The sequence below is a fragment of the Mus caroli genome, chromosome 6 (genome assembly GCF_900094665.2).
Source record: "Mus caroli chromosome 6, CAROLI_EIJ_v1.1, whole genome shotgun sequence".
NCBI lineage: Eukaryota > Metazoa > Chordata > Mammalia > Rodentia > Muridae > Mus > Mus caroli.
The window spans coordinates 25,732,843-25,748,323 of NC_034575.1; the positions used below are offsets into that span (position 1 = coordinate 25,732,843).

Sequence of the window (15,481 nt, forward strand, 5' to 3'; positions counted from 1 at the left end):
CAGGTTACTGTCAACTCCGCTAAGTATGAAAGTGTGTGACAGACGGCAACAGGTTACTGTCAACTCCGCTAAGTATGAAAGTGTGTGACAGACGGTAACAGGTTACTGTCAACTCCGCCAAGTATGAAAGTGTGTTTACAGACGGCAACAGGTTACTGTCAACTCCGCCAAGTATGAAAGTGTGTTTACAGACGGCAACAGGTTATTGTCAACTCCGCCAAGTATGAAAGTGTGTCATAGACGGTAGCAGGTTATTGTCAACTCCGCTAAGTATGAAAGTGTGTTTATAGATGGTAACAGGTTACTGTCAATTCCACTAAGTAAGACTAGCAAGTAGTTAAGAGAGAGATTCCTGGCCAGCAAAGTGGTTCACAGGTAAAAGTGCTTTTCTCCAATTCTGATAGCCTGAGTTTAATCCCTGGAATCCAAATGGTTAAAACAGAACCAACTCTCACAAGTTGTCTACTAACACCCACATTAAAAACAAATAAGGGAAATATTCTTTAAGATATCCACCTCTTAAAACCTATTAAAGTATATGGTTAAAAAATATTCAAAATATACTGTTTCTTAAACACAAATACTTGAAAAAACATAAAAGCAAAGCCTTAAAAATCCAATTACTCTTCTACAGAGATATAATTGTTTAAAGGGATAAAGACTTGTCTCAGAAACTTTTTTCAAGATTTTTAACAAATGTATACGCAGAATATGCTAACTATGTTCTTCCATTGTGGTAGTCTGAATGTAACTGGTCCCCATAGGCTCACATGGTATAGCACTATGTTGAGGTGTGGCCTTCCTGCTGCCTACGGATCAATACATGGAACTGTCAGTCCCTTCTCCAGCATCAAACCTGCATACTGCCATGTTTCCTGGGATGCTGATAATGGACAAAACCTCTGAACCTGTAAGTCAGCCTCAATTCAATGGTCTCCTTTATAAGAGTTGCCGTGGGCACGGTATCTCTCTGCAGGAATAGAAACCCTAACTAAGACTCCCCTCCACCTAGTGAATACCAGTGTTTGTCCTAAAATGACTTGGTACTGGATGATCAGCTTCCATTTTAAGTTATCAAAATTTTCCAGATGAACACCAGGATACAAAGTGAGATGGTAACAATGATACAGGTTCCAGCCCGAATCTCCTCAGCTGCATCTCTGCTTTACTTACAGACCCCAGGCTCCTTCTGTCTGTCCAGCCTCTTTCCAAGTATCCTCGGTGTATTTTAAGTACAGAAACTCATACACATTAGATTCAGAGTGTATGCTATAGAGAGAGCCTGCTTGACACCACTAAGTCAAATAAGAAAAGAGAAGAAAACAATGATTCTCAGTCTGATTTAACACGAGGGAGGGAGAAAGGGGAGAAAAGGGGAGGAACATATATATCAAGGACTGAAAAGTAAGAAGGAAAAAGTAGCAAAGACAAATTTGAATGAAAGAAAAAGCTAAAAAGATATATTTCTCTACATATAAAAACACATTTAGAAATATATATGTGTATGTGTGTATATATATAATACATAAGTATATATACATATACATACATATATATATATATACACACACACATATATATATAAACATGTCTCTGTTTACATATTCATATATACGGTAAAAGGGTCTAAGAGTATCAAATTTCCCATAAGCAGGAAAAAGATAAAGATGAATATTAGATTTTGATAAGTTCATGAAGCAATTTAGGATAACTGCCAGAAACTCTGAAAATATTATCTCCTATGTCATAGTGTTCTTCATTTTGTTGCCTTTCTTTCTTCTTCAGCTCATTTCAGACTGTTTCTAGCACTATCTCTAAGTACACTGAGTTTCATGCTCACTTTTCTCCTTTTTCTCTGGGATCCTCCCTAAACATTCAAACTTTCTTGGCTTTCCCAGCTCCACCCGACCTTCCGTATGCCTGTAGACTGCCTCTGGGCAGCTAACGGTACAATTCCAGGGGTCATCTTGCTTGCTTCCCTTCTTCAGATCCCACCCCTTGCATGCTGGGTACACTGTCTGAAAGCTGCTCTTTTGTCTGGTCCCTAGTATTTATGATAGCAGGGCAAACCCAGCCCTTTACACTGGAAACAAAACAGAAATGTGGTTCTTAGCATCAATGAGAGTAATTTATACAATAGGACTCTTCTTTTCCCAGCTCCTTTCCTACTGACGTCACAACTCATTCCTAACACTGCTGCAATAGAGCTCAACTATAGCTCAACAACAGTCTGCATGATTTTGTTATTTACAATGACTTGTCTGGTTTTCCCCAGTTCTGCAGCAACTTTCTGTAAACATTGCATTCTTCATTTATATATAGTGGTTACACAAATCTGTTTGTCTTTCTTAGCTTCTCTTCTCTTGTTCTTATTTTCTTATTCTCTTGCTTCACATTTTCAATGAGTCTCACTTGTGACACGGGGTAGACTTGAACTCATGAGGTAGCCAAGAATAGCCTTAAACTTCTGATCATCTTGCCTCTACCTCCCAAGTGATTACAGATGCATACCATCCTGCCTCGCTTAGGGAGGTCTGGATATTAAAACTCAGGGCCTTATGCATGCAAGTCAAGCACTCTACCAACTAAGCAATATCCTCAGCTCATTCCATTTTCCCCAAGTTACTTTGGAAGACAAAAATTAATAGGGGAAAATCAGTCCACAAATCAAAAAGCTTGTTCCAAGAATATCTTTATTGCTAAGGTATAAGCCTCTGGACAAAACTCTAAAGAATACAAGAATAGCCGGGCATGGTGGCGCACGCCTTTAGTCCCAGCACTCGGGAGGCAGAGGCAGGCAGATTTCTGAGTTCGAGGCCAGCCTGGTCTACAAAGTGAGTTCCAGGACAGCCAGGGCTACACAGAGAAACCTGTCTCGAAAAACCAAAAAAACCAAACCAAACCAAACCAAAACAAACAAACAAAAAAGAATACAAGAATATATAATTTAGCCATATCAAAATGATAACTATCAGTACCGATTCTACAGACATTATTAAAAAGGATTATCAACAATTCTATTTTCCATCCTTACACACACACACACACACACACACACACACACACACACACACACACGCAGTGCCACATTCTATGGCTGTTCATCAGGAAAATCTCTTAGCATTTTCACACTCTTCTGTAAATGTTCCTATCCTTCCATCTAATTGAAATTTTCCCCAAGGATTGCCCTGCAACTTTCTAAATGGTGGTTGTTTTCTTTCTCAAGGCCCCCAGACAAAGAAGCAGCTATTCCTCGCTGCCTTTTTAGCTATTAACACCACCTTCTTTCAGTGCACTTCCTGGTCTGAAAGGTTATGCCCTTTATACCATATTACCTACCTTAATTCATGATGACAGAGACTCAATGTAATGTCATAGCCTCTATCAGTGACAGCCCCCATGCAACTCCAACAACCCTGTGTATCATGTCAGCACTCATAACCCATTAATCCTTTTGCTAACCCCATCTGTGGTCTAACACCAGGTACCTGACTGCAAAACTGGATCCACATATAACCTTTGCCTGACTTTTATAACAGCAAGTCTGTAGGCCCTACTCAAACAACTTGAGATGCCTACTTTTCTAGTCTAATTCCTAAAAGAAATACCTAATGGCACAATACTCACATGGCTCTGCTTCTCTGATTCCTGAACTGTCAGTCTAGAAAGTCATTAAAAGGAAGCACACCCTGAAGGTGAGGAATGTGAAACCACTTCTTCTGGACTAGGGGAATCTAAGTAGTCAACAGTATTAAAGAGCATAAATATTTACATTATCATTTGCAAAGACCTACAGAGGACAGAGCTTTGGGTAAATAAGCAGTTGTTACCAGAGTACATTCTAATAAGTATTAGGTTGTTAAAACTTAAGATGCAGGCCGGGCATGGTGGTGCACGCCTTTAATCCCAGCACTTGGGAGGCAGAGGCAGGTGGGCAGGTGGATTTATGAGTTCGAGGCCAGCCTGGTCTACAGAGTGAGTTCCAGGACAGCCAGGGCTACACAGAGAAACCCTGTCTCGAAAAAAACCAAAACCAAAACCAAAAACAAAACAAAACAAAAACAAAAACAAAAACTTAAGATGCTAAAAATAACTTGTTTAAGGGCCAACAAAATGGTTCAGTAGACAGGCACTTGCTACCAATATTAAAGGCCTGAGTTCAAACACCAGGACCATCGTGGTGGAGAGAGACCAGAGTCCTACAAGCTGTCCTCTGACTGCCACACAGGCACCACAACATGCATGCACATGAACATCACACACATATACATGCAACTTTTTATTCTTAAAAAAATAATGATGAATGTAACAGGTTTGAATGGATAGCTGAAAGTCTAGGAAGGAGCTAGAGATCCTCTCTAACTGCTTTATAACAGAAAGCTTTCCCATGGCCATGGGATCACAAAACTGGGAAAACATATCCTGCAGAAAGTTTAATTAAAAAGCAAACTCAAGTCATACCCCTGGAGAACTAGACTGGAAGGAAGAGAATCTGAAGACTGAGGAGGGGACAGATGGGCAGATTCTGATGAAGGTACCTGAAACCCCACATTCTGCCAAGAATCTTTTGTCAATAAAAGTCATCTCTGGGGGGGATTGCTCTCCCTCTGCCTGAGCATATATTAAGGCCTCCCTTAATATAACAGTCTTATAGGCGCCTAAAGAACTACTTCTAAAACCCTTCGTTATCTAGACATACAGGCAGACTCAAATCCCACAGAGTCCTGAGAACTGGACACAAAATATAGCCTGTGCTATGTATTAGAGAATCCAACTCCCCGTATGTTTCTGTCTTAACCCTGGGCTGAGAAGAAATATGCCCCATTGGGGAAACAGAAGGAAAGCAGCAGCTATCACACCCGAAGCAGTGAGGTGACCTAGGGTAGTGAGAGGCAGCTACACAGACGCTGACAGGCTTGCTGAGCCCCCACTCCAAGTCCAGCTCTTCTCACCTGCCAGCCCACAGGCCAGCAATCCAGGCCCACTAAAACCTTCACTAGGAGCTGGCAGATGCGGGCCTGGAGGTATGTATGACCGTTTTCCCCAGTGACTTCAGAAACAGCTTTATACTATATACTTCGTCCATGTTCACACATTGTTTTAAATGCATTGATAACTTTCATAAAGATAAATGATTTTAAAGTAATTTAAAACATTTTAAGCAACCCTCTTGAATTTGGAACAGCCTACTTTCCCTGAGGAAAATAAATTGTTTCACCATAAAAGAGTAAAAAAAGACTTACATCATTAGATTGAAACAATCGAGTCATTGCAAAGAAGGCTTCTGTAGCTTCCATAGTTCCGAAGTGTTCACCCTAAGTAAAATTTAAAAGAATTTTTTAAACTAAGAAATATAGATATTAAGAATTTTCTCTTTATTTCTCATTTGATTCAAAAATCATTTGAATTCAGGAGGAAGTCTCTTTATAAACATTCTGCCTCCTGGCAACTTTTCTGTTTTCAATTTAGAAACCTGCAGACGAAAAAAAAGACCTCCGGGCCATTTAGAGACTTGTTATTTAAAATAATTCAAAATAGCGCACCACTCATAGAAGTTCTGGAATTGTAGTGTCTACATATTTAACAGAAAGTGCTTATATTTCCTTTAAGGATGTACCAGGAGGCAAAAATAGTAAGTAGAATTTCCAATCTGCATTGCATGATAAGGTCATACAACCTACAAGCAGAACCTGCACCTTGTGCATTTCCAGTCTAATGCCTGGCCGTGTCCCATACAGGACAGGTTCTTCATAGAGAGAAAACTGAAAAGGACTGCTTATGAGGAATCCAAGACTATATAGCAAAACAGGGTTCAAGACAAAATTGAAGGAGCTAGATTCCCCTGGTTTTTGTTTCAAGGGCTGCTACAGATCCCCAAACACTGGCCCTACACTCTTTAAACTCTTAGAAGTATGATGTGGATCGTACAACATTTAATGTGAATAACAGAGTATTTAAAGGCCTTGTCAGAATGCAGTCCCTTCAGAGAACTCGTGGGGGGACAGGACATTTCCCCTCAGCAAAAGCTCCAAACACGCTAAAGCTGCTGATGTGGCAGTACACGCCTAGAGAACTTAGTCACTAATTTTCAAAAATGTCTAGTCATAAACTTCTTAAAATATTACCATTTCAACACTTACTTCTTCCACTAAAGTAATCCTATATAAAGTACTGGGCTTTCTTTTACATAAAATACAAGTAGTCTTACATCTATTTGCCATGAGTATAAGAATTTTGATTTAAAAAAAAAGTTTTAACATGGCCTGGGACAAGGAGGCACCTAAGAATCAATGGGGATGATCGTATCTGTGACTCGCTACATCAGAGATTGAACCTAGAGACACCACTCCTATAGACAGACAGGAGCCCAGTGGAGCAACAGAGTCACCAACCCACCCACAAAACTTTCAACCCAAAAGTTATCCTGTCTAGAAGTAATGCAGGCACAGAGGAGGGAACAGAGACTGAGGGAATGGCCAAAGAATAACGGGCCTAACTTGAGACCCATCCCATGGGCAAGCACCAATCCCTGACACTATTAATGACATTCTGTTCTGCTTACAGACAGGAGCACATAGTGCTCTGAGAGGCTCCACACAGCAGCTGACTCAGATAGATGCAGATACTCACAGCCAAACAGTGGATGGAGCTTGGGAATGCTTTTTTTTTTTTTAACTTTACTTATTTTATTTCCAAGCCCTTTGAAGATGTATTTTAACCTGTTTTCTTTTCTTCTTCTTTTTTTCGGATCTTTTATTTACATTTCAAATGTTTTCCTCTTTCCAGGTCTCCCCTGAGGAAACCCCCTATCCCATCCCCCTTCCTCCTGCCTCTATGAGGATGCTGCTCCCCTACACACCCACCCCCATCTTCCCGCCCTGGCATTCCTGTACACTGGGGCATCAACACCCTCGGTCCCAAGGATCTCTCCTCAGAGCTTGGAAATTCTTACAGAAGAATAGGAGGAAGGATTGTGGGCCCAGAGGGGGATAGGAACTCCACAGAAAGACCAACAGAGTCAACTAACCTGGACCCTAGGCTCACTCTGAGCTCTCAGAGTCTGAACCACCAACCATTGAACATACACAGGCTGGATCTAAGTCTCCCTGGTCATATGTACAGACGTGCAGCTTGACTTTCATGTGGGTCCTGAACAACTGGAGCTGGGGCTATCCCAAAAGCTGTTGCCTGTATGAGGGATATGTTCTACTAGCTGGGCTGCCTTGTCTGGCCTCAGTGGGAGAGAAAGTGCCCAGCCTGGCAGAGACTTGAAGTGGCAGGGTGAGGGGAAATACCCAAGGGGGCCCCATCCCCACAGAGGAGAAGGGGAGAGGAAAGGAGGAAGGATTGTCAGAGGTGGTGCCTGGGCGGGGGAAACAGTGAGCAGGATGTAAAGTGAATAAGTAAAATAATAATAATAATAAACTTAAATTTAAAATAATGACTTAGGTTTAGGATGAAGGATAATGTATAAGAAGAGTTTACAACTATTTAAATCAGTGTCCAACTTGCTTATCAATAAGAGAGAGACCTTTTTTAATGTGAAACTTAACAAATACCCAGAAGCCTGTGCAATTCTTTATATAAGAACAATCTTAAGTTACAAATTTAGACTTACAATTTAGAACCTGTGGCTCTGTAGAAATTTTGAAGTGTTTTGGGTTGTTGTTTGTTTTCTTTTCTCACAATGACCTACCAAGGACCAGGGAAGGAGACAAATGAACGCTCCCAAACCTTTCTGCTTGACCAAGTGTATGCTGTCCTTGGCAATCTCCTTCTCAAGGTAATTGTTTCAACATTAGTTGCTCCAAGAAAGAGGAATTGGCCAACCCTGACTCGGACTGCTTCAAATCAACTTTCACTACTGCAGATTCTGCTGGCACAGTGGAATTAGCCACTTCTGACACAATACAGAATCTGCTCTGCAGAGTTAAGTCAAACCAGTTTTGGCTCAGACGTCCTGAACTAACATGCCACCACAGCTACGCTGCTCAAGAAGACATGTCTTTTGTTTCTCAAGTTTCAATTTGCAAACAACAAAATTTTATTAAAACTCTAAATTAGGGGTCTTAAAAATATAATTAAACTTTATTTGTAAAACAACAAAACTTTAATTATAAAATAAAATGATAAAGAAAAAAACTCCTGATGAGGTACTGATGGGAATCGCTCAGGGGATAAAGACACTTATCATCAAACCTGAAGACTTGAGTCCAATTCCCAGGTTCTACATGGCAGAAAGAGAACTGACTGCCACATGCACTGATGTAAGCACACACAAAGTTAATAAGCAAAGGTAAAAAAGCTAAATGCTTTCTTAGAATTTAAGTTAGTAAGTATAACACATTTAGCATTACATATAAATAATCCAGATACACAATATATATAAAGGTATGTATATAAATACCTATAGAGATACATATATTGTCTATGAAATAAAATTCTATTTTCTAAGGTTCTAAATGTTTTTGAGATTGTATTTACAGTTTGAGGCAAAAGCAAATAGGAAAATTAATAGCAATAATAGAATACAGAATTTTTTTAAAAAATGTTTTTGGTTTTGTCTGTTATAACTCCAGTACCTAGAACAGTTCATAAGACACAACAGGTATGCAGTAAAACTCACTGAGTTACAATGGAAAGTGTTTCTGAATACAAATGTGCCTAGCACTATGATAACTGTTTATAGCTAGTACTTCACTTAACTATAAAGCTTAAAACATTGGTATTATAACCCTCATTTACATCATGAGGCACATAATGGTTAAATTACTTGTCCAGAATCATATTGACAGTATTAGTGTAATAACTGATACTAATATAAAACCTGAACATTAAGACAAAAATTTCAACATTTCACTATCATGCCAAATAAATAAGCAAAAAAAAAAAAATCTTGAAATCTATTCTAACTTTACATTATATTTTCAAAGGATCTCAAAATACATGTAACCTGCTGTTGGCACAGCAGTTACAAACACTTGTTACTCTATAGAGGATCCAGGTTTGATTCCTAGAACCCACATAGTAGCTCCAAGTAACTCTAGTCTCAGGGGACCTGATGCCCTCTTCTGACCTCTGTGAACACAGAGCACACACATGGTGTGCACATACATACATGCAGGTAAAACATGCATACACATAAAATAAATAAATAAATCTTTAAAAAATACTAAAAATGAATACATGTAACAAGTATGTTCTAAGTAGTATTTGTTGAATTCAAATCAACATAGCTATTGAAATGTACATGTTTAGTTGGTCTAATACCTCATGGATTTAGCAAGGAATATAGGCTTAGTCCTTGTATTAAAGAACTTTCACACATTATTGTTCTAATCACACATACATGATTTTCTTTTTTAAACAATTCTGCTTTTCAGTAAGTTCTTCACTGTAGGTTACATATTTCTATCTTAATACACAAATTGAAGGAAATCAGAATAGTTTACCTGGTTAAGTAAGTAAAGAATCTTTGTCAAGATATGCAAGCATCTTCTTGGATTGATGGGCGTTTCGTTGAATATGCGTGCCTACAGAAATATGCAAAATAGTATGCTGTATATTGTGTATGTTCTATCACAGAGGATATCAAATCATCTTTAGTAGCATTAACAATATGTTAGTACAATATCCAAGTAATGCCAGTTGTCTATGCTCTCAAGATAGTATGGCATACAATAAATTACCAGACATTATTGGCTTTCCTGGCTCTATTTTATTCCTTTAGGTTGACAACTTCAACTTTAAAGACTTGACCAGAGTCTCTGTCTACATATGAATGCCATGAGCTTAATATCTGTAAGCTCTTCTAATAACCTTGCACTTACCACTCGTGACAAGTCATTAAAATCCCCCAGCACAGGGCATAGTCTGTATGTCTGTGCGTTTCTATAGTCCCAGCACATGGCAGAGTCTATATGTCTGTGTGTTTCTATAGTTGCAGCCTCTCCCTTGTCCTCTACTTCACAATCTCTGCACTGCTACACTCCGTTGTCACTCTTAATATAGAAATAAAAAAGGGATTTCTAGTTTTGATCAAATGTGGGGGAAGGCCGATATTCAGACTGTCAGGTGGGTCTACGGTCCTTCACTGTTTTTTTGGCTGTCCTGACTTTTGTACTTCCTAGGTTCTTTGCCCATTATTCTCAAACAGAATTGATAAGGCACTGTACACATCCAAGCCATACCTCCTGCAAGACAGCACTCTTCTCCAAATGCTGGAAAGGATTGGAACCACTACCTATAGTATAAGAAAAAGAGAAGGTCTTCAGTAGCTGGACTACAAAGACTTTTCTAAAGAAGGATATTGCATGCTTGGGAATCTCACCTAAACAGAATGATCCCTTGGAAGTCACAAGGACAACCATTACTAATATGCAAATAAGTTGGATGAAGTAATTTTGATTCTGGTTCAAATTCTGTCATTGCCATACTGAGATATCTTGGACTTCTCTTGATATAGGAACCCTGTCCAAAATGAGTGCCTTCATTCCCTGCTTCCCCCTCCCCCATCCCATGGATGTTAACAAATGTGTGGGTTTCCACCACCACCAAGAGTAATGAGATGACAGGAGACACTATGGATTTCCCTAAAAGCAAGCCCTATTTTATGTGTTTCACACATTTACTGAAGCAGAAAGGAACAGTTTCGCGGAGAGTCACAGATGTAAAGGCCATGCAGGATGAGGCCATGAAGGTCCACTAACCCAACCTTCCACCACACTTGTGAGAGCAGCTACCACTGAAGAGCTGAAGATTTTTTTTTTTTTTTTTGAAGAGGCTTGGCATCTTCCCCACTTGCACTGCACCACAGACAGGTATCAACACGCAAGTCACTTCTGGATGCCTGTGCATTCAATGAGCTGTGTCCCACCGGGCAGTCTTAACCCCTGGGAACAGGAGAATCAAGGCCCTTCAGAGTCCATAAACACGCAACCCTGGCCCGGTCGACCCCAGCTCCCAAAACAGGGGGTGCTCGCCCTGGGGCCTAACCCCACCAGCAACTCCGGGATACCGAGACATGCGCGCGCACCTCCTCGCCCCCCGACAGGGCCCCACGGAGGGCCGGCTCCGAGGGGCTCGATCGGGGGGCGGGCGCGGGGGGCGGGGACGCGCCGGGGCGGAGCCGCCGAGCGCTCGAGGCGACTCCCGGCCGAGAGCGCGCGGCCCGAGGGGAGGCTCCGGCGCCGGGGGAGGGGCTTCGGGCAGACCCCGCCGCCGCGGCCGTCCCCAGAGCAGGTGGCTGCGGGCGAGGGAAGGGGGGAAACCCTTGCGCCTGAGAGTGGGCGTCCGGAGCGCCGCGCGTACCAGACTCCTCGTCCTTCTTGTCGAATTTTTTAATCATCTTGGACGGCTTCCCAGCGCCCAGACCCACCGCAACCGTCCCAGGCGCCGCAGCCGGCAAGCGGAAGACGCTGCAGGAAGGCAGGCCCTGGGTTCTCGCACCGGTTGGGCCGGCGGGCCGTCACTCGGGGCCAAGGCCCGCCCCCCTCGGGCCTCCGCAGCCGCCCTTGCCCCCTAGGGACGCAGGCACGCCCCCTGCCCCGCCCACTGCCGCACGGGGGCGTGGCCAGAATCTGCCTGGAGGCTCGCCACGCCCCGCTTCACAAACTCTGCAAGCCAGGTCTGAGACAACAAACAGGGAACTTTATTTGGTTAGTGACTTCTCCGGGCCCCCTCAGTTCTTGGAGAGTGAGGAGTGGGGCTTTAAGGATTTGTCTTCACCAAATGACAGCCGCATCTTTGACAACCCACTGCTGGGCCCTTCCATGGCGAAAGAAGCTCTCCCCTGGCACACTTCTTGTAGGCTTCTCTTCTAGGAGCTTTGAAAATGTCAGGGGTTCCCAAAGCACTTGCGAAGTTGGTGTTTCACTCTCTGACTTAATGGAAACTACAACAAAGCATAGGACACGTTGAATGTGCGACTCTGAGAGCACTAAAAGGAAGACATGATGTGATCCATTTGAAGAGACCGAAAAGCTGGTCTTAATTTAACTCTTTCCAAGAGGGTAGATTTGGGGACTGCCATTCCCAACTTCTTATGATTCCTTCTTCACCCAAGCCAGTGTAGTTTTCGTAGCTTTCACCATTTTCAATCTGCATAACACTCAAGTAATTTAAGGGATACTCATTATGTGTCTCAGTGCTTTTCCAAATGTTCTCTCTCTCTCTCTCTCTCTCTCTCTCTCTCTCTCTCTCTCTCTCTCTCTCTCGTCATCTCAGAGTATGAAAAACACGCTCTTAATGCCTTGGGCATCGAAGGCATCACATTTCTAGATGGTCTTTCCAGCTTCACCTGTTCTTAGGGCGTTGTCTACTTTAAGATCTTAAGGACAGTCCTTCCTCCGTTGAGGGCGTGGTTTGCCTCTTGGGCAACCTTCTAACCAAACTTGACAACTTCTACTCAGATCTCTCTCTCTCTCTCTCTCTCTCTCTCTCTCTCTCTCTCTCTCTCTCTCTCTCACACACACACACACACACACACACACACACACACACACAATGATGGGGCATCATTTGGGGGACAGAGAAGATGTTAGCTTAGAAATGGCACCACTAGTAAAACACCCTGGCAGCTTTGTTATTGTTGAGGAAATGCACCATAACTCTCTGTCCGTTTTAGGTACAAAAGTAAAGCACTCATATTTGGAGAGGGCATATGTAGTCGCCATAAATGACACTAGAGCTGAAGGCTATCTCATCCTGACAGGGCTTAGAAAAGGTCCTACCTAGATTATGTTACATACCCTTAAGAAAAATCTCAAACTGGGCATGATAGCACACATCTTTAATCCCAGAGGGCAGACCTCTGAGTTCAAGGCCAGCCTGGTCTACACAGCAAATTTCAGAACAGCCACGGCTATACAGAGAAACCTTGTCTTGAAAAACCAAAAAGAAAAAGAAAAATTTCCCATCATATATAGATTCCGCTGAATAATGTGCCCAAACCTTAGTAATGGTGCCACTTAAGATGTTACTCCATCCCGATTAAAAATAATATGCTAGGGACTGGAGAGATGCCTCACTAACTAAGAGAACTTATTGCTCTTGCAGAGGACATGAGTTCAATTCCCAGCACTCACGTGGTGGCTCACAACCATCAGTAACTCTAGTTCCAGGTGATCGGATGCCCTCTCCTCTGATCTCTGTGGGCACCGAGCACATAAGTGTTAAGCAGATATATACACAAGCAAACCACTCATACATAAAATGAGTAAAACTAATTTTAAGATGTAAATACTATACTAATGATTCTAGCCACCTCAGACTTATATAAAGTCTGACCAATATTCATCATGTAAAATTTCTCATGAAAGAAATAGATGTTTCCTCTTCTACAATCTTTGGCTGAAAATGAAACAAGCTTTGGAGAAGAGGCCCTCTTCTCCCTTGACTATAGCCATTAAGAGGTAGGTAAGGACTGGGACATGAAGCCTGGCGATTGCTCAAAACAGGTAATGTGAGAGGAACATGTGGAAGAGTGAATAAACTGGAGCTGAGCTCTTTTAATCGAGATTGATCGCTCTGCTGCCTCAGCTGTTTCCCACATTGATCTAGGGGTTTTTTGGTTTGATTGGTTTTTTTCCTCTCTTTAGATTGGTCTTAGTTGTATATGGGGAATCAAGGAGAAGCATAGGTAGGGATAGGATGGAAGGGGTAGCAATAGGAGGAACAGAGAAGAGGAAAGGAGCCAGTGGAAGGGTATATATAACCTATACCGCTAGGAAATGACTGCCTTATGCTAAAGCTATGGCAGTGCAGTGTAAAGGCCCATCAGTGCGTGTCTAAACTACAGTTGTACATTTGACACCCTGGAACCCTTCAGTGAGGCCAACTACATAATGTAGAAAATCTAAGCCCATGTTTATATAATATACGAGGCCTTTCTTGGTCTAGCCTGTTGGTTCCTTTGGTGTTTAGTAAGAGTCTAATGCAGAGGCCCCTATGGGTGTTACCAAATGAGACACAGTATATGAGGATCCTCACTAGACCTTCTACATGTCCTGGTCCCAGCTCTCCCTTAACCCCGTCTCACGTCATCCCAGAGAGACTTGTGGGCCTCTGAGACTCACATACTTTTTATGGTGGTGATGTTTCAAGACAGGTCCTGGAACTCACTATGTAAACCAGGCTGGTCTCAAACTCCTGAAATATGCCTGTCTCTGCCTCTCAAGGGCTGGGATTAAAGGCATGAGCCATTGCATTTAGCTTACAATGTACACACTTAAGCTTTGGCCCTTTAAAGCAATTTCCCATAAAATATGAAGGTTATGCACAGATAAACATTTCAACCTATATGTACCTAAATATCAAAATCCTGTTGTCAGCAACTACGGTAGATTAATTACGGTAGATTATAGCAAATTTAGTCTGAGGGGTGTTTGTTCGTTCGTTTGCTTTTAGCCTTGAGAATCCATCATTATAGCAAAAACTATCGAAGTGTTAGATGATACAGGGCAGGAAACCCTATACTTCTTGAACCTTCTTGAAATTTGAGTATAAAAATTGTCTAGCACCATCTTAACTTCCTTCTAGGAAAATTAGTGTCTGAACCTACCACAAAAGATGCCGGCTCAGTCAACTTCTAAGCCTCGTAGATTCTCCCTCCCGCCTACTTCTAGGTCCAGTAAATCACAGTGCAGAAACAGGAGACCTTACCATGTTTCTTTGTCTCTCTTTGGCAGGCTGGAGCAAAGATGAGGTTAGGATACTTTTTTTTCTGTTTCCTTAAAGCATAGATTTCAGAATACTTCCCTTCGATGTTGAAATCACTGTCGGTAGAAAACCTTAACCAAAAAAAGTATATAGTTGGTTGGTCTAGGACTGTAGGTGAATAGCACTGGTCACCTAAAGGTCATCTATATCCTCAGAAATCCCAAGGAAGAAGAAAGGACAATAACTAGAAAGCTGGGGTTGTTGGTTAAAAAAAAGATGGAGGGTAGGGTTTGAGAGCTTAACACACTGCAAACCTTGTAGCCAATTCCAAAATCAGTATCAAATAAAAATCTCCTATGAATAGTTTCAAATAAAACCTTTTTATATTTGCTAAAATAAGTATTTGATGCCATGAGTGCATGCATCTGTCACACATGCACATATGTGTATGCAAGTGTAGAAGCCACATGCATGTTTTGGGCATCTTCCTCATATACTCTCCAGCTTATTTTTTTGAAATAGGGCTTCTCACTGACTCTGGGGTTTTTGAGACTGTCTGGCCCGGAATCTCCAAGAATCATTCTCTTTACCAGTGCTGGCAGAAAGGGCTTACACCACACCACCTGACTTTTTTTTTTAATTTTTTTTAGGTGTTATAAATGGCCACATTGATTGTTCTTTTAACATAGAGACTGTTTTTTTTCTTTTAGCTATTAACATAATACCCACATGAAAAATCGTTTGCTATGATTGAATTTTTTTTAATATTTTTTATTAGGTATTTTCCTCATTTACATTTTCAATGCTATCCCAAAAGTCCCCC

The 15,481-nt window shown here is 41.7% G+C and overlaps 2 protein-coding genes across 5 annotated transcripts in view; both read right to left on the reverse strand.

Annotated features, from left to right (window-relative positions):
• The window catches only part of Copg2 (coatomer protein complex subunit gamma 2), a 131,677-nt gene extending 120,238 nt beyond the window's left edge, over positions 1-11,439 (reverse strand). The window contains exons 1-4 of one of the 2 annotated variants that reach the window (XM_021165176.2): positions 11,311-11,439; positions 10,191-10,243; positions 9,453-9,533; positions 5,244-5,315 (exon numbers count right to left, since the gene is read on the reverse strand). In XM_021165176.2, the coding sequence (XP_021020835.1) occupies positions 5,244-5,315; positions 9,453-9,533; positions 10,191-10,243; positions 11,311-11,347 (243 nt within the window). In that variant the 5' untranslated portion in view covers positions 11,348-11,439. Of the gene's footprint in view, positions 1-5,243; positions 5,316-9,452; positions 9,534-10,190; positions 10,244-10,709; positions 10,903-11,310 lie in introns of those variants that run through there. The other variant, XM_029478893.1, reaches the window with a different exon arrangement.
• Positions 11,440-11,629: 190 nt separating this feature from the next.
• Positions 11,630-15,481, reverse strand: part of Tsga13 (testis specific 13) — a 19,443-nt gene continuing 15,591 nt past the window's right edge. For all 3 annotated transcript variants that reach the window (XM_021165309.2, XM_021165310.2, XM_021165311.2), the window contains 2 exons: positions 14,662-14,789; positions 11,630-11,893 (listed from right to left, as the gene is read on the reverse strand). In XM_021165309.2, coding sequence (XP_021020968.1) covers positions 11,724-11,893; positions 14,662-14,789 — 298 coding nt within the window. In that variant the 3' untranslated portion in view covers positions 11,630-11,723. The remainder of the gene's footprint in view (positions 11,894-14,661; positions 14,790-15,481) is intronic.